General features: G+C 38.7%; 2 protein-coding genes across 2 annotated transcripts; both read right to left on the bottom strand.

Moving 5' to 3' along the window:
• Window positions 1-732: 732 nt before the first annotated feature.
• LOC140152537 (uncharacterized) lies at window positions 733-5,634 on the bottom strand. Its single transcript, XM_072174909.1, has 3 exons — window positions 3,880-5,634; window positions 1,869-2,028; window positions 733-1,285 (listed from the first exon to the last, which is right to left on the bottom strand). The coding sequence occupies exons 1-3, from the start codon at window positions 4,519-4,521 to the stop codon at window positions 849-851; spliced, it is 1,239 nt and encodes a 412-aa protein (XP_072031010.1). The 5' UTR covers window positions 4,522-5,634; the 3' UTR covers window positions 733-848.
• Window positions 4,677-15,072, bottom strand: LOC140151756 (uncharacterized). Its single transcript, XM_072174092.1, has 3 exons — window positions 14,400-15,072; window positions 5,738-6,819; window positions 4,677-5,276 (listed from the first exon to the last, which is right to left on the bottom strand). Exons 2-3 carry the CDS (start codon window positions 6,761-6,763, stop codon window positions 4,677-4,679), a joined length of 1,626 nt encoding a protein of 541 aa, XP_072030193.1. The 5' UTR covers window positions 6,764-6,819; window positions 14,400-15,072.
• Between the last annotated feature and the right edge of the window lie 4,429 nt (window positions 15,073-19,501).

Below are 19,501 nucleotides of genomic sequence, written 5' to 3'. Positions count from 1 at the left end.
GTTTTTACTACTAGTATCAATGGCAAGGAGGTCGATACCACTACTGAACAGTATGAAACTTCTGGGAGTCACAATTCAAAACAATCTCCAGTGGGATATCCGAGTTGGTCAAATGATTACAAAGGCTTCAAAGAGAATGTACATGCTCTATGTTCTTAAGCGATTCAGAGCTTCTGCTAGTGATCCGACCTCGGTCTACCAAATGTACGTACGTCCGGTATTAGAATATGCCAGTCCTCTGTGGCACAGTAGTATCACTTAACAACAAGCTGACCAGATGCAACTTATCCAAAAGCGCGCCTGCCGTATAATACTCGGTAACCAGTACAGCTCGTATTCAGAGGCTCTGAAGACGCTTGAGCTATGTTCTCTTGTTGAAAGGCGGGAACATCTCCTTTCACAGAGCATTTTGAAATCAGAGCGTCACAACATGATGCTCCCTGCTCCAAAAAATAAAGGACACGGTAAAAAACCCTCAAGAATGCTGACAACTTGACCTGCCTAGATGCAAGAGAACTCCTGCAGTTGTGAATCTTTTTAATTCTTAATTAATTTGTCAAAAGCTTCAAAATGTGTTTTTGATGTTCTATGTTTTTTGATGCATTGTTAACCAGATATCTCAGTTTTCTGACTGTATGTCTGGATTTTTATACCATAATAAATAAATAAATAAAATAAAGGAAAAAGAGGATGCTAGGATCACGAAATTCTCCTTTAATTTATCTTTCCACATGACTGTTGCTCATTGCCTGGTAAGGTGTTCTGACGATGTCCAAATTTGGACGTCGTCCAAAATGGGCAGTACATCAGCACTATCAGCTTGCGAAGTTATCGAAATTCGTCCACTGTCACGATGCACTGAGGATCCTTTGCACTTTTGTGAGGAGTGTATCAGAAGACATTTCATCAGAGTTTTTGGAAAATGATACAAATTCGGTATCGAACATGTCTTCTGGTCTCTCGGCATTATTTATCGCTACTGCTATCACTTGAATCTGTCGCTGGCGCGCCACCTCCCTTTCATACCTCAGTCTTCCTGTAGGATCTGACATGTAGTTTCTGGTACATACCACCAGAAATACTCGACATATATTGATCTCCTTCATATTGATCACGTGGTTGGGATGTGATGGTGCGTCGTAGAGATTTGTGCAAACTTGTAGCTTGTGAGGAGGTGCAGTCAGATATCGCACAAGATTTTCCTGTAGCCAGCCTTCGTCACGAGGACTTGAAGAAATGTACACGTCAATCTCGCCTGAGTCGGGAATAATTTCATAGATGTTTCCTGAGTAAAATTAAAAAATTACAAACGTGACACAAAATTATATCGTCATCCTCTTGTAATTAATTTTGGTATTGACAATCGTTCTGAAGTTTCGGTTTTGTATTATATAATCGAAAGGTGAGGAAAAGTGCCAAAGCCTTAATATAAAACGTTTATAATTCGACTGCTCCGGGTCATGAGAAGTAGGTAAGTGCAAATTACTTGTTACTAATCTAGGCAATAAATGGATGAGTTAATTCTGCCCTCCATATAAATGTAAGTGACTTTGGGGTCTAAGCATGGTCACTTGCGTCTAACTGTTTAAGTGACCATGCATATACCCCAAAGTCACATGCATTTATTATGGAGGCAGAATTAACCGTCCATTAATTTTGTTGCTGAAATGAGTAACATTTAATTTGCACTTACCCACTTCTGGCACTGAGCAGTCGAATTCTTCTTTCTCTTTCTTATTTTGTCGTCATCTCCCCCCTCCCTCCATACTCTATCTCCTCCTCTGCCGATCCATTCACCCAAGCTAGCCTCAAGCTGTCCAACGTTTCGTGCATCAATTTCTTGTAACATATCACGATCAGTTTCTTACCTCCGTTGTGGTCAGAGCTTTCTTGATGTTGTTTATTCTTGTCAATTTCTCGATGGATCGAAACCCTTGCGTTCCTTCCTGCTATCACTACGTAATTGTTGTTTCCTTGTATATTGACGACCATCGGCTTTTCTTCCATATATATCGGATTTGCTGGTATCTGTTAAATAATAAACATATCATTTGGATTTGTTATACTCATCCTTACATCTTACGTACAGCTTAGTACAAATTTAGGAATGCAAAATAAGAATAGTTCTCCAATCATGAGGTATGCAGTGCGGTGCGTCCTTGTCCTCAGCAGCGCCAATGTATTGTGAATTTCAATAACCATGATAACGCGCTTGCTACCTTTGCACCAAAATTCGTGCATACAGGGTGTCCCAAAAAAAAGAGGCCCCTCATTGCGCCCTCTTTTTCTCCTATTGCTGAAAAGTTGATCAAATATATTTTGGTATGCAAAGAAACCTTGAGTCGTTACCTTTAATAAACCAAAACAATTATATCAATCGGCTCACTACTTTTGAAGATATGCTCTTTTAAAGAAATGAACCAGTTTTTCACTCTGTCCACGGTGAAGGTTTGGCTACTTCAAAGATTGAAAAGGAGTACGCATACCATGCATGAATATCAAACATTCCTCAATTATATCTTTATAAAAATAACTTAATGGAATGTGCTTTACCGGTGGGTTTATGGGCAATGGATTTTGTTAATTGTGTCATTAATGTGTGGGTAAAATGGATGCCGAATGGGACTTTTGCTTTACGTGCAATTACTTTTTTTCTTGGCCTTTTTGTTTTATTATGTTTTTACTTTCTTACTTTTGTTGTTTCTTGCTTTCTTTTTTATTTAAAGCATAAGTCATTTCTCTTTTTAGGATAAAAGATCGCCCTAAAAGGCTGTTTGGTCAATCAATCAATCAATCAATTCAGTCTTTATTTCATTCAAAATACAACAATACAATAACAGCAAGATTTGAATGAGGAGATGCTCAGAAGGCCAAAAAAAGGCCTGAACAAGCACGCCACTTAACCATAGCCTAAGTTTCTTAATTTGTCTAATAAAATACAAATACATACATACAAACACCCCCCCACACCCTTTTTCATACATTCATGTAGAACGAACTAAGCAGGAAAAAAATGGATTGTCTTTCGTTCTTCTGAAGTGAGTTTACTGTGCTGCTCTGCCCTCTACCTTGTTGCCTCCTTGGCGAATACAGGTTTCAGCCCTGGTCCTGCAATTGCGTTGCGTACCATCCTTGTGCGCCGGATACTTGCAAATGCATTCCGTAATACGTTTGCGAAGATCTTGGATTTTGTCACAAAGGAAAAAAAAAGTGGTTTGGGGTCTGGTGATCGTGCAAGCCACTCCACAGCATGAGCCATCCCAACCACTCTGTTTGCTCTCCGTGGACAGAGTGCAAAACGGGAACTTTTATTCATAAGGGCATATCTTCAAAAGTTGTGAGCCGATTGAAATAATTGTTTTAGTTTATTAAAGCTAACGATTAAAGGTTTCTTTACATACCAAAATATATTTTATCAACTTTTCAGAAACAGGAGAAAAAGAGGGCGCAATGAGGGGCCTCTTTTTTTTGGGACACCCGTAGGTATCGTACCTGCATTTGTGAGGAGAGAAACAGGCTCGGTGCGTTGAGCGAAACAACCATAATCACAAGTTTCATTAAGAGGTGCAGGTGGGTGCACTAAGCGGGTGACGTCACATTGTATTACCCATATCGACCGGCAAGTGGACTTTGGGCTCGCATGCGATGAATATTTCAGCAGTATACCATGGAATATGTTTCGATCCACATAGTGAATCCAATTGTGCCTGGTAACTGAAGCTAAAAATTATTTTAAGAAGAAAGACCAATGCATAGGGCACGCGCAACGGCGAAGTTGCACGAGGCTGCTGTGTTTTTCAAAACGGCAGCGGAACTATTTATAAACTGGCTTGCCCGGGAGGGACAAAGAGTGATATTTATAAAGTGTTATTTACTTACTGATGTATCAATGTCGACATCTATCTGCCTTCCATGACACAATCGATGCACCTGCGATTCTTCAGGAAATGAAGTATCACCATTACCACAGAGATCAATGATATGCCACATGTCTGGTGTTCTACAACTTTGATGAGGTTCTTCGTGTGGGCACTTGATCCCGACACGATACTGAAGACGCGGAAAATCTCGACAACGTAGTGTTTCCATGATGTTATGGAGATACCGTAGCACATCTATGGGGTTGCTTTCAGGAACTGCTTTCACGGAGACCTCTACTAATTCCTGAGTTGGACAAGGCTTCTGTTTTCTCAACATGAAGAAAAACTGCGTCCCTAAGGTAAATATCCCTCCTTCCCTGAAAAGGACACATTGGTTCTCACTCTGACAGACTAATTCTGAATGCGATGAACACCTTGCCATAAGGCGAAATAGGACGGCATCTGGTAATAATGTATCAAAGTCTAAGTAGTATTTGACATGCCATTCTATGGCTACTGAAGGAAAGGGCAAACCCTCGGGCAACATAGAAGGAACAACATACACTTCTTCTTTGCTGCCCTCTTCATTTCTCATCAATGTGTTGCTGCCAACGTCTTGCCGACGAGTTACTTTGCAAATCAAATCCTTTGCTTCAAGCATTGCTAAAATTATGGATAGAATATATTCATCGTCGACGGACGGTGCCCGTCGTGTTATCAATAGCTTAGCCAATCTATAATCCAATATCCCCGTTCTCTTCAGTAATGTAGCAGACCAAGACAATGTTCCAAGTGTACTTGGCTCTGGAAGTGCAACTATTCCTCCATTATATCAACAAGGAATTGTGGCTGAAGGATGATGAACTGGCGCAAAATACTATCTACAGAATCATAAAGAATCTCACCAGAAGAGTTGAAAAATTTCAGCATTTCGTTGATTTCTTTAGCATCAGAAAACCCAAATTCATCAGTATTGTTCTTCTTCAGATTGGACAGCGAAATAAATGGTTGCTCTCTAGTTGAAGATAATGATTTGTGTTTTGCTTTGACAAAGTCCAGAAAACGTCTCCATCGAATGGGATATTCCTGATTCATCGGCTTCGCATGTTCAGATTCTCTGCGAATAGCATCGCGTAAATTGACCGTATCATCGGTTAACTGTGATAACTGGACCAATGTGCCCGAATTATCAATACAAAAGAATGGCGACGCTTTGTTGACGATCAAGTTTTGTAAGAACGGATACCTCTGTGAAAATAGCTGGGTATCGAGGTATTTTCTTATCTGCTCTAGATCATCACTGTCGATACAATCTAGATGTGTACCAACTAAGAACAGTGGAGAATTAGCATGTTGATAGACAGACGTCATCCAGAACTTTATGCGATTTAACTCCGAAGTTCTTAAACTTGGTTGCTTGCATTTAAACAAATCAAATACAATGATGTACACAGCATCAGAGGCCATGAATGTATGGTGAGTGTTGTAATAAAACTCTTGCCCAGCGAAATCCCATAGACTAAGTTTGACTGGTAAATTGGTGACGTTCGTTGCAAGTTTTTAGACACCAATCTGACTGGAGCAGGATTATTCCGTGTTATATATCGCCGGTAGATTTCCGATGATACAAGAGGCAACACTCTCAATATGGCCCCGAATATGCCAAGACCATCCGTATGTATTAGTGGTAACCTATAACCACACAAATATGTAGCTGTAACACCCATGGAAAACCCTGTTATTATGCAATGTATCTCGAAACTACGAACGTAGTTATTTGCAAACCATCGTCCTATCCAAAGTCCGTACATTACGCCAACGCCAAACAACGAGCCGTGTGCGACCAGTGGTATTTCAGTGGCGTATTTTGCACATACTGAAAATAAAACCGACAGAATAATAAGAACGTGTGCAAAGTTTGATACACCTTTTGGCACTTTTGTATGATTCGATATAAGTTTCTTTGAAATTGATGGAATCAGTGCAGAAGTGCCGACACCAAAAGCCATACCACACCCTATACAAACGCATAGTTGAGTTGCGACAAGGAAAGACACATGATCCTGCCAACCTTTTTCTAACCCGGCATCTGCCTTGTCCGAAGCTGTAGGAGTCAGCATCAATAACACACCTGCAGCTACTCCAGTTCTCAATCCAAATCCGCAAGCGAAACCGAACAATGTACCGGAGACGAGCCATATTGCTAATAACGATATAGTTATCGAAAGACAATCTTCGTTTTTTGTTTCATTGTGATTGTAGAATAATGTTCCAAACAGAACATGTACCAGAGGTACGAAAATGGCCAAGCCGACACCAACCCTGTACATGTCAGATTTTTTCGTTACAAACACGGAGCTTCCGGATAGTACTACTAAAAGGTAACAAAAAGAAGAGGCTGTCATGAATGATGAAAGCACGACACTCAGTAGAACAATACCAAGCATTCCACACAAAGACAGAGTTACCAATACAGCTGTCATTGTCCATCGAAAAAGCCGCGTAGCTGTCGATTTCGGTACTTCATCAGTCTCATGCGATTTACGCCATTTTGTCAAATCATTGGCAAGGACCCAACTTAAAACCCGTTCATATTCGCTACCAGTTTCATCAACTCGTTCTCGCCAACTTTCATCTATCTCACTCACTTTACAAAACCGTGTATCAATACCAAAAGTAGGTGGTTCTTTTGGGTCAAATCGTTCCCCCATGAGTTTCTTCCGAAGACTAGTTTTGCCGGCTCTTTCATCTCCAAGGATCTGTATTTTGCAAGTCTTTCCAGGGGCTGTTCCATTGCTGGAAGCTTCTAGGAACAGTTCCTGCGTCTTTTGATCGGAAGCAACGATATCAAGGTCACTAGACGAAATGAAACGAAGATTCTCTAATATTTTTCGAAGCCCCATTCTGCAAGCAGGTGTAACCTGGTTAATAGATGAATATGACCCGTATAAATGCTGACCTGGGAAAAGAAAATGAAACGATGTTTGATTTATACACAGCTATAATCTTCATGTAGAGCCTTAACGACGATGTCATTTTATGTAATTATATTAACTTTCTAACAAATATCTTCCCACATGTTCTTTAAAACACATCCTTTCGTATTTTCTATATTGCAAGCTTGTACGTGAAGCATTCATTGTGCTTCATGAGTTTGCCTATACAGACATAACAGAAAAATACGTCCAAAGGAGACATGACCTTAATCTACCACACAGAGAGTATAGATTTCAAATTGAGTCACCCATTCAAGTAGCCCTATTTGAAATTAATATCCTCAGTGTGGAAACTTAAGGCCATGTCTCCCATAGGGGGTATGTAGATTTTAACTGGAATATCCCTTTTATATATACACACCCTGATATCTCAACTGGAAGTTATATGTAAGTTGAATCGCATGGTAAATAACTCTTTTTTTCTTTTACTTCTTGTCCCAGGAACTCTAAAATGAATGAATATGCCTTGTGAAGATTACGTGAGAGGTTATGTAATGAGTGTCATCAACGTACCGTAACCATACGATACATAGGTGTGACATGGGTCTGCGCCGCCAAAAAGTAGGTGGACTCATAGTGTCATACATTACCCAAAACATGCTAAAAACTATAACCAGCTCGAGCGAGCTACTAAATTACTCTACTGTAATTCTTAAAGGGATCACCGTCGGTCATGTTATGTTTTGCGCTAATTGTTTATGAATTAATAAACATACCTGGTTCATTTACAAGTACAAAAACCTCTCCGTTATAAAGAAATAAAATTAAAATATCTTTAAATATCCCGGTGTCGGGGGCTGCCATTTTCAATCATTTTTCTTAACGTCACTACAGCCCAAGTATCGATACAGCCGAGTGGGTAATGCTAGTTTTCCCTATCAAGGTTATCCACTTCACTCATGTGTGACTTCTAACAAAATGAGCTGGTTCCCTCAGTATTCCTCATTCAAACCAATTCAATGCATGACCCCGGAGTTACCTGCATTTTGAAACAGTCATGGTTGCACATGTAGGCCCCTACGTTGTTTTCGATTTTCATGTTCCGTTTCGCGCTGCATTTTAATACTGGTGGACACACGATAATTCGCCAAATAAAGACTTAGTTACCGGCCAGTTCCAAACTATATGGAGAAACCAATTCTTTTATTGTTTATTATAATAGCAATCAGATTTTGGGATGGATGTATACACAGTGATTTGATTATAACAGAAACACATAATCATTATTTGCCTATATTATGGATGAGTAACCAAATGTTGACATAACTGTAAGTTGGATATCCACCACAATAGAATAGCTTCTGGCATTTATTTATCTTCTTAACTCCTCAACAATGGTCACTGACCTTAGTCAATGGACTAAATCTACAGAACTTATCCATGGCAAATCGTGGCAAACTCTTAGCTTTCAGCTGTGTGAAGGATCAAGTTATTGTTGGGCCAACTATCGAGTGACCATCGAGTAGGCCTAATGGATTTCCGTGTTGCCAATATCGCTTATCACACGACTTAAGCGCAATGTGACGTAACTACTAGACTTCTCCGTAGTCCACTTGCCAATTGTGCATACTCTGGCTATTACATTTAAGCTTAAAACTCTGATTTAATTAATGTGTGCACAATTGATAGATTTTCACAACTGATCTTTTCAGTTACCGTACGCCCTCTGTTTGTTAGCTTCCCAAGTGGACTACTGACTTTGGATTGCAGTTAACATTTTTAACACGGGACTCTATGGAGAGTTAGGCCAATTTCTGGCCTAACTAAAATTGGTCATGATGTAATGCATCTTTAAATGAATCTGGCTTGTGATTGGTCGCCCAGATCTCGTTATTGTTTAAATCCTCCCGACACGTACTGGTACCATTAACTATACATGGTACACAACTATCTAGGGAATGCGGCGCTTTTGTGCTGGCGGATGAACGTACGCATCTAGCGCGTATTGTACCACCATGCTTAGTCTTGTGGTTAGATTTTATTGATAAACAAGTATGATTGACAGTGTGTTTTAGAGAACGAAGTCCGGGGTAAACAGGGGTAAAGTTCTGCTTAAGAGTGAAAGTCCATAGTCGGTTTTTCGGATAATAAACTGGCAGATTCTAAAATTAGAATTGTTAAGTATTGAAGTGTCATTATAATTATGCCATTATGATATGTTGCATTCAATAATATAAGCCTACGTAGGGCCTATACTTTACTTTTACTGTCACAAATATAATTATATAAACTTTTTCATAACCATTTTATACTAGTATTTTGATGTAATAAATATCAGTATAATTTCGAGTTCAACTGAAAGCGTTCATCATGATTAATAACATTTTTATTTATCAAAAATCGACAATGGCATAGTCTACGTAACTACAGCCGAAACATGGTGACTTCCACTGATGACTTTAATCAATTAAGTGGTCAGGGCTTTTATACTTAATAGTTTGTGGCAAAGAAGGGCACCCCTCCACAAAACCGCATAACTTGCGTCACATAATGAGGGGTCACGTGAGATAGGAAATCGACAAAAAGTTAAATCAGACGAATCACCCATACTGCAGTTACTGTCCGTTTTCCTATACACAATACACAGTGCTCTCACCATTGACGTGTGACCTCAACAAATGATGTATGTTGGGAGAATGGACACTTGCCTAGTTAACATCACTGTGTGAAAAATAACCAGCCAATATTTTATTTATTCTCCAAAACTTCTAGCAAATATATTTCTCTAACATGACCTAAAATTACAGCTAGGTTAGATGTTCAGAAATGGTCGCACTTTTGTAAAATATGAGTGAGGGCAAGGCATAGCTAGCCAACTCCCCGTGTTAATTGAATGGAGATTTGACCGAAAATATTGGTATCGGACCGCTCACTTCTGAAGGATGCCACAAAAAACGGTAAAAGCTACATTTAAATTATTCTAAATAGGTTCTAGAAAATAAAGTTTTGTAACATGTCCTACATTTTTAGCTAATTTAGATGTTTGGAGAGGGTCGTACTTTTGTGTTTTAGGAAGGATATGTAAACGACAGATAACACCAAAAATATGAAGAAATTATTTCCAAACTGTGTTAAGTCAACAATCATTATGTTGCTCATTTTGAAGAATGCTGGTTAACAAAAAGCAGGTCTTTGTCTCATTTCGTGAACAATGGTACACATACCATTGTTTCCTTTCGTTTCCTTTATAATCGGTTACCCAACTGAAGCTGTAATACCAGCTTTATTGCGATGTCGCACATTGAAAACAGACACTTGTACACAACCAGGGAAGATCTGATTTAATCAGTTGAGCTGCTTCAATGAGTGTTATCTTGGTTTAATAGCTTTTAATGGGGTTTAAGTCCTGCAAAGGTCGAGATGAATTCTACTGTAGACATGACTGCATCATGCCCCGGGCGGGAATCACCATGGTGACCTTTACATTCATCACACAGTTGCAGATAGGCCCCGTGCAGAAAAATCGGCATTTTCATGTTTGAATGAATATAGGTTATCCGTGTACTATTTAAGTTGCATATCCTATCAGCGACTGCTATACCTTGTTTAGGACTTTCAAAAGAAGCACCTGCATGTGCAACCATGACTGTTTCAAAATAGCCCGCCAAAGTCATGCAGGTAACTCCGAGGTCGTGCATTGAAGTGGTTTAAATGAGGAATACTACGGGAACCAGCGCCTTTTGTTAGAAGTCACACATGAGTAAAGTGGATAACCTCTATTTCAATATTTTTGATAATAATAATAATAATGTACACTTAATAAAGCGCCGGTATCCGTCGAGAGACGCTCATGGCGCTTTGCAAAAAACAACCAACATGTACAATGATACAAACATATTATAACAATTATTGGTGGCCAACTCGGGAGGGGGAGGTCTGTCCCTATGGACGCTGGCATAACTAATCTCATTAACACATCACGCTGTGTTTTATTTGTGTGTGTGGGGTGTTGATATAGCCAGTTTGGAGAATGAGTCAAAATACAAACCAAAAATCCGGCAAAGAATCAGCGCGTTTAGGGTACGAAATCGCGGAAAAACAAATGTTATGAACAGACCTATAACCAGGATTTATTTGGGTGTGAGGACTGGGTGGATTTTGAAAAAGTGGATTTTTTTTCAAAATTTGAACCATTTTTGACCAAAAAGGGCTAAAGACCTCGCTGGCTACGCTCGCAAATGGGGTATTGGGGTCAAATAAAAGGAGTATTTTTTGCTATTTGGGGATATCCGCCCTGCCCCCCCCCCCATTGGCCTAGTTGGGAATATCACTTCAGACATTTCTGAAGTAAATTGCGCTGTAAAAATGATTCTTAAACACTTGAGAATGTTCCTGCAATCTTACCCGTGTGATAGAACCAATACATATTCTGCAAGTATTGATGGAGTTTGATCTTTTTCTTTTGGCGTAATTTTATGTGCAATATGGGATTTGGGTGTTATTTATTTATTTGTGCAATATTTTGGGTTCGGGAGTTATTTATTTATTTATTTATTTGGTTCTGTTGCCTGATCTGCTTGTTTCCCCATTTCTTTTTTTCTTTAAGGACCCAATGGAAATAAGCCTCAATTTTATTGAGGCTTTTTGGGCTATCCTTGGTACTCGTCTGGTGTTTACTCCATAATCCATATATTTCGTTGCTATATCTGGTATTTCATGCAATTGACCACATCTTGTATACGTATTTATAATGTATAGTTTTTTATCATATGTGCTGTAATATTTTTATGTGAGTACTGAATAAATATGAATGAATGAATGAATGATATCACACACCTTAGCGCGTGCGTGTCGACGCGATACTCGTATGCGCTATTTGAACCAATCGGATTGTACACAGCAACAACAGAACTGATCGATTCTAAGCCCTAGGTAATTCCAATTAAAATTTGGTATACTTATGATTAATATATTTATTTTCATTGAAATGTTTAAGAATGAGAATGAAGGTATTATTTTTAGCCGCTGTCGTGCATCTATCGTCTCATATTACACGCGACATCATTATTTTTGGCGTAAAACAACTCGGCTTCGCCTCGTTGTTTTACTTAAAAGAATGATGTCGCCCGTGTTATAACTTATATGAGACGATAGATGCACTCCAGCGGCTAAAAACAACACCTTCATTCTCTTATTATGGTCGGGGATTTTTAACGAGTTTCATTGCTTGAAAAACATATGCACGGACTTTCTAAATCTCCTTGCTTTATACAGCCTGTCTCAAAATAAATTGTGCAAGTGAAAAGCGCCCTCTCTGGCAATTAGAAAATACCGTTGTGACATAATGCTTACATCAACGTCAAGGGCGTAGTCTTAGCTCTCAAATGCCGTTTGTTCTGTTCAATTTGCTTGTTTTAATCTCGAGATATTTTTAGTTAACGAAGAAAGGGTAAAATCACAATTGTGCCACTTTTACTAGGGAAGAAGGCTTTACATGTAACAGTGATAGCATCAAGTTTATCAAGAGTTCCTTCGTGAAATCAAAAGAATGCATTAATTACACAATACAAAATTTTGTTGACTGTTTTTACTGTTTTATCATGATGCAGGAATGATGATTCTCTTTTTCCACTTAAAAGAGATTAAAAGATAAATAAATAGTTCACATTCTGCTGTGAAAATTAAATACATGTGCATGTCAATGATTTTATTATGGTAAATACTGTTCTCTTAGACATGTTAAAAGACAAACAAATATTGCGCACTTATACATCTACTATACTAAAATAACCAGCGAAGTCTGTCTGTCTGGTTGTCCGGCTATGCATTTCGCCGCGCTTCGACGCATCGATCCGATATTTCGGATATGGATATGTATCGGGAAAAGCATGTTGACCGGGTGGTTTTGAAGGTCACCGGAGGTCAAGGTCAAAGGTCAAAATTTCAAACTTTATCCGATCGGGCCCAAACTTGGTGGGTGGAATCCTTGATACGAGGGGAATGTATGCGAGAAATAAAATGCGAGGTCAACCGAGGTCAAAGGTCATTACGGAGGGTTCAAATTTCAAACTTTGTCCGATCGGGCCCAAACTTGGTGGGTGGAATCCTTGATACGAGGGGAATGTATGCGCGAAATAAAATGCGAGATCAACCGAGGTCATAGGTCATTACGGAGGGTTCAAATTTCAAACTTTGTCCGATCGGGCTCAAACTTGGTGGGTGGAATCCTTGATACCAGGGGAATATATGCGCGAAATAAAATGCGAGATCAACCGAGGTCAAAGGTCATTACGGAGGGTTCAAATTTCAAACTTTGTCCGATCGGGCTCAAACTTGGTGGCTGGAATCCTTGATACCAGGGGAATATATGCGTGAAATAAAATGCGAGATCAACCGAGGTCAAAGGTCATTACGGAGGGTTCAAATTTCAAACTTTGTCCAATCGGGCTCAAACTTGGTGGGTGGAATCCTTGATACCAGGGGAGTATATGCGCGAAATAAAATCAGAGGTCAACCGAGGTCAAAGGTCATCACGGAGGGTTCAAATTTCAAACTTTGTCCGGTCGGGCTCAAACTTGGTAGGTGGAATCCTTGATACCAGGGGAATATATGCGCGAAATAAAATGCGAGGTCAGCCGAGGTCAAAGGTCATTACGGAGGGTTCAAATTTCAAACTCTGTCCAATCGGGCTCAAACTTGGTGGGTGGAATCCTTGATACCAGGGGAGTATATGCGCGAAATAAAATGCGAGATCAACCGAGGTCAAAGGTCATCACGGAGGGTTCAAATTTCAAACTTTGTCCGGTCGGGCTCAAACTTGGTGGGTGAAATCCTTGATATGAGGGGAACACGTAAAAATATAATCGAGGTCATCCGAGGTCAAATGTCATCCAGGGGCTGCATTATAAACTTCGCCTGATTTCGGGTAAAACTTGGTGAAAGTAATTCTCCATATCACGGGAGCATGAACAAAATCAAACCGAGGGCAAAGGTCATATGGGGTCAGTATGCCCAACTGGGCTTAAAAGTGGTAGAAAGAATCCTCGAGATGAGGAGAACGTGTCAAAAAGTCATCAGGGGTCAAATAGCATTGCCATCAGTTACTCTCACAGCAACGGGTGAACTAGTGTTATAGGTTAATGAACGCCTGTTACTTGTTTGGAGAGATATTAGACAAAATAATGCACGCGTCTCTCTTCCCTATTAAAAGTGGCACAATTGTGATATTACCCTTTCGTTGTTAAATAAACATATCTCGAAATTGGAACATGCAAATTGAACAGAACAAACGGCATTTGAGAGCTAAGACTACGCCCGTGACGTTGATGTCACAACGGTATTTTCTAATTGCCAAAGAGGGCGCTTTTCACTTGCACAATTTTTTTTGAGACAGGCTGTATAATATTGTAACGTGAACATCACATGTAAACTGTTTATAATCAAAATATTTTGAGACTTATCAGTAGTACTTATTCCGATAAGCTAGAGATAATTTTGTACAACCAGGGCTCGGCCCAACGTGTAGCTATAATTATGTTGCTGACGCAATCGCAACAATTATTTTATTCGGAAATATAAATAAAAGTCTTAAATAAACACTCACCGCCTGTTGATGTCTCTTGCAGCCCCACTCAACATGACACAAATTGCCATGAAAGTTGATACTTTGTAAAGTTGTGACCATTTCAGAAGTCACGACTAATAATAAACAGTTGAAGTTGGGTAATACCACAAATAAAAATGTACATGAAGTCAGTATACTGTCAGTGCGAATGCCTTTATAGGCCTGTAATATCATCGATCATAATATCAGGTTTTCACTTCACTTTCCGGTTTTCCAAACAGGATATATTGGTGTAAGATGACAATAATGATAATCACAAACAACTCTTCATGATTCGTGATTTGGTTCCTGTTTAGTTATATTCGTCTCAATATTGTCCTCGTAAGTGTCCACGTTTCTGCCAGAATACAAACCATGATCATGTTCAGTTTTCGTTGCTTGTTAGCAGAAAGATTACGAGTTGAGCTGAGTTGTCATAGTTACCACAGTGCGAAACACTGGCAAGGGTCATTCATGATCCGTTCGAATATAGTTTGAATAAAGATTTCAATCACTGAATTTCGGTAACAAAATTGGCATTCATTGAACCCTCGTCTTTGTGATAACAACATTTTTGGCATGGTAGCTGTGTTTTTCAACAACCAGACTGTCAACAACGAAGTATGAAAGCTGACTAACATGGGAAATTCCCGTCAGCTGGAAACGGCGCGTGAGTGGGCAGCAACTGCATGATGTCATCAGTGTTGTATGACCAAAAGCAGACCAAAAGGTCAAATTCATTGATATTGATAATTGCGTATATTCAATACCGTATATGCCTAACAAGATTACAAAAGCGCACAATTAGTAAATACAATAAAATAATAATTACATAGCATTAGAACGAATATCAAATGCGGAAAAAATTAGATACAATTTAATATTATCGTAATCACAAGCACTCGTTATCAATGAAATTATATGTATTGAAAATAGTTTTAAGCGTATTGTATATGCATATATAATTATTATTATAGATCCACAACTTGTAAGTTTCCCCTAACACTTTTTGAAATAAATGGACAATTTTAAAAATGTAAAATGCAGTGGCGTAGATTTCTTTTTGACATGGAGGGTGAGGTTTTGGGGACAATTTCTTGAAATATAGTGAATGCAGCACCTTTTGGCGACAGAATAATTCAATGTATGCCCTACAAATGCGCGCGATTCGCGAGAAATTTTTTGGCATATCGAAGCTAAACTGGTCAAATGTGGTGCAAAAGTGGAATACAATACAATACAGCATTTATATAGCGCCCTCCAAGGACTACAGCGCTTTCCAAAAAGAAACACATAAATAATAACAATTTCCAGACAAGCAAATAATTAAACAAACAAGTGAGTTTTTAAATTGGGTTTGAAGATGTCCGATGTTTTGGCCTGCCTGGTGTTGATTGGAAGAGAATTCCATAGACGAGGACCAGCAGTTTGAAACGCTTTATCACCGGTGAGATTTCTGGTTTTAATAGGAACAAAGAGAAGTGCTGTGTCAAGTGATGGACGAGTGGCGTACTTTGGTTTGCGAAGGTATTCCGGAGCTTGCGAATTTACACACTTAGGGGGCTGACATTTTCTTCGGAAGGGGGGGGGGTCACAAATATGTCAGTGACCGGAGTCAATTTTTTTATGACCCCCCCCCCTATCGCGGGCAAATTTTTTTTACGACCCCCCCTATCGCGGGTCGAAAAATTTTATGACCCCCCCCCCCCTTCCAACTACACAGACTCAAGAAAAATTATTCATTGCCGGAACTAAGGCGCGGAGCGCGTCAAAACTGAAAAGTGAAAAAAGTGTATGGAGCGCGTTAAAACTTTTATTGTAAGTGTAAAGAATGCGCGCGCAGCGCGCGAAAATTTTGAGTCACCAGCCCTTAATAATTCTATAACCCCCCCTATTTTGGGTGTTAAAAAAATTACAACCCCCCCTATTTTTGGTCTGAAAATTCTATGACCCCCCAGTATTTTTGGGACCCCCCCCCTCCCGAAGAAAATGCCAGCCCCCTTATATGTGATCAGCGGTTAACTTGGGAACACCAAATTGATAAAATCTCCATGTCACTTTATAAATATATTGGTCTTTTTTACCGTATCAGAAAGTTTTTAGCTGTTGACACCCTGAAGTTGTTGTATACATCTGTTGTTTTACCTAAAGTTGATTATTGTGATCTAATTTGGTCAAATGTAGGCTTAACTCTCCTGAACAGGTTGGATCGCCATCAAAAACGTCTCGGTAGAGCAATCATTGGTGTCCCAATGCGCACTCCAACTCATTTTGTCTTTGATTCCCTAAACTGGGAAACTTTTTCTGATCGTCGTAAATATCATATCTGTCTCAATGTTTTTAAATGTCTTGGGGGGCTGGTACCCCCCAACCTGTGCAATATTTTCACCAAGTGTATTGATGCTTAAAGCAATCATACTCTCAGATCATCGACCGCTGGGAATCTGGTTATAAATAAGATGCGCACTGAGACTGGCAAGAGAACTTTCCTGTTCAGGGGGGCTAAGGCCTGGAATGATCTTTCCCGAAACATCAAAAATCCCCTTCCTGTCAATGCAAATGTTTTCAAGAACATATATACTAACTTGCAATAATATCTCTTTTATGTAGCATATTGTAAATGTAATTATCATATGTTATTTAAATTTCTTGTACCTAGTATGTGTATAATTTATATGGTATTAATTTTATGACTTTTATGTATATTTTAAATACTTTTAAATTCATGTTTGTTGTTTATCTGTGTTGTATCCTGGGCAGCAAGGGAGAACAGTGCTGGTCACTGATTGCATGTCCCAGGTTAAAGAAGAAATAAATAAATAAATAAAATGTGATGACCAATAGCTTGAATTCGATACGCTTACGGATCGGTAGCCAATGAAGATTGCGTAACAGAGAGGCACTAAATGTATCACGGCCAACCATCATAAGTCAATTTAGTAGGCCTAGGCGTTGTAGACGAGTAAGGTCATATTCAGTGGCTCCAAACAGTAAGACGTTACCATAGTCTATGCGGGAAAACACAAGAGCTTCAACAGCCAGTTTGCATGTGTCCTAAAAAAGGACGAATCCTGGAAAGATTGTGTAGGTGAAAACTGACGCACCTCACAACTGATGAAATCTGAGTTATTATCTGATTAGACATGTTTAAAACAGGATCAGAAATGCCTCCGAGATTTTTTTTGGGAGGGGCTTTGGGAGCGAGAGCCCCCCGGGTAAAAGCAGGGGCGGCCAAAATGAAGGGCGGCGGAAGAAGAAGGGCGGCAAAAGAAAACTTTTTTTTGCTCTTCACTTTTCAAACCACCGAAAAAAATTGGGACAACCTTTCGGGCTGTTGAGGAAAGGGCGGCAAAATTAACGGTACGCTACTGGTCAATGTAGGCTCGATGATGACACCATCAAGGTTTAACTTGGTACCCGAAAGATTACTTATGAATCTCGAGGACACAGTTATATCAAACTCAGTTTTTTTCCTGGTTTAACTGTAACTTGTTTGTGACATCTAAGATTATGCTATATACTTAAGGGGGTACTACACCCCTCGATAAATTTGTGTCTATGTTTGCATTTTCTCAAAAACTAATAACACAGTGGTAACAAAAGTTATGTATATTATAGGGGCAAGGAATCCAATTACTACACTGGAATTTCAGTGACCCAAGACAAGCGATTGTTATTTATGATAAGAAATAAGGTACCGCTACGATGTACCTCATTTCCTATCATATATACTGAACCGCTTGTCTTGAGTCACTGAAATTTCAGTGTAGTAATTGGATTCCTTGCCCCAATAATACCAGTGTGTTATTATTTTTTGAGAAAAATGCAAAAATAGTCACAAATTTACCACAGGGGTGTAGTACCCCCTTAAGATAACACGCAGAACCAACACTGTCTGAATTCTACTATATACCTAAGATAACACACAGAACCAACACTGATTGAATTATACTATTTACTTAAAGATAGCACACAGAACCAACACTGACTGAATTCTGCTATCTACCTAACATAACACATATCACCACTTACTGAATTTTGATATCTACCTAAGGTAAACTGTATGACTGAATTCTGCTATCTACCCAGCAAACACAAAAACGTTTTAAAAACGTTTTAAATAAGTTATATTTTGGCTTTTGGTTTAGGTAAAAACGTTTTAATAACATTAAAATGTCGGGTTATATAAAGGTCATGATAACGTTTTAAAACGTTTTGTATGAAAACACACTACAACAATATTTTTAAATGTTTTCAAAAAATGTTATTATAAACTATTTTTGCAAACATTTTGCCAAATATTGTGTCAATACTTAAATAACATTATGTTAAAATATTTGAACCCAGCAAACACAGAAATGTTCTTAAAATGTTTTTTCAAAACCTTTTAATAACATTTAAATGTCGGGTTATATAAAGGTCATGAAAACGTTTCTAAAACGTTATTGAAAATATTTTGGGCAAACATTTTTCGCAAAATATATTTTCAACCCCAAAATAACATTCTGTTTAGAATGTTTTTGTATCATGTTTTTGGAATGTTATTAAAATGTTTTTATACCCTTTATATAACCCGACATTTAAACGTTTTCTGTAAATCATTTTTGTTTGCTGTGCAGTAGATTATCAAAAATGTTTTTAAGGTTATGAAAACGTTTTATACTCTTAATATACCCTTTATATAACCCGACATTTAAACGTTTTCTGACAACCTTTTATAACCTTTTGCGAATGATGTCGAAAACGTTTTGTGTTTGCTGGGTACCTATCATAACACACCGAATCAGCCCTTATTGAATTATGCTACCTACCTAAGGTAGCACACAACCAATACTGTATGACTGAATTCTGCTATCTACTTTAGATAACACGCATAACCAACATTGATTGAATTCTGCTATCTAAGATAGCACACAGAGCCAGTACGGACTGAATTCTGCTATCTACCTATAAGATGACACATCGACCCAACACTGACTGAACTCTGCTATATAATTAAGATAATACACACTTTCAAAAAGCAATAAAATATGTTAATATTTTTGATCATTTTGAGCATAGAATATGTCTTTTAAAGTTTGCTTTTGTTTTGTTGCTTTCAA

The sequence above is a fragment of the Amphiura filiformis genome, chromosome 5 (genome assembly GCF_039555335.1).
Source record: "Amphiura filiformis chromosome 5, Afil_fr2py, whole genome shotgun sequence".
Classification (NCBI taxonomy): domain Eukaryota; kingdom Metazoa; phylum Echinodermata; class Ophiuroidea; order Amphilepidida; family Amphiuridae; genus Amphiura; species Amphiura filiformis.
This window is presented reverse-complemented; position numbering and strand designations above follow the sequence as displayed.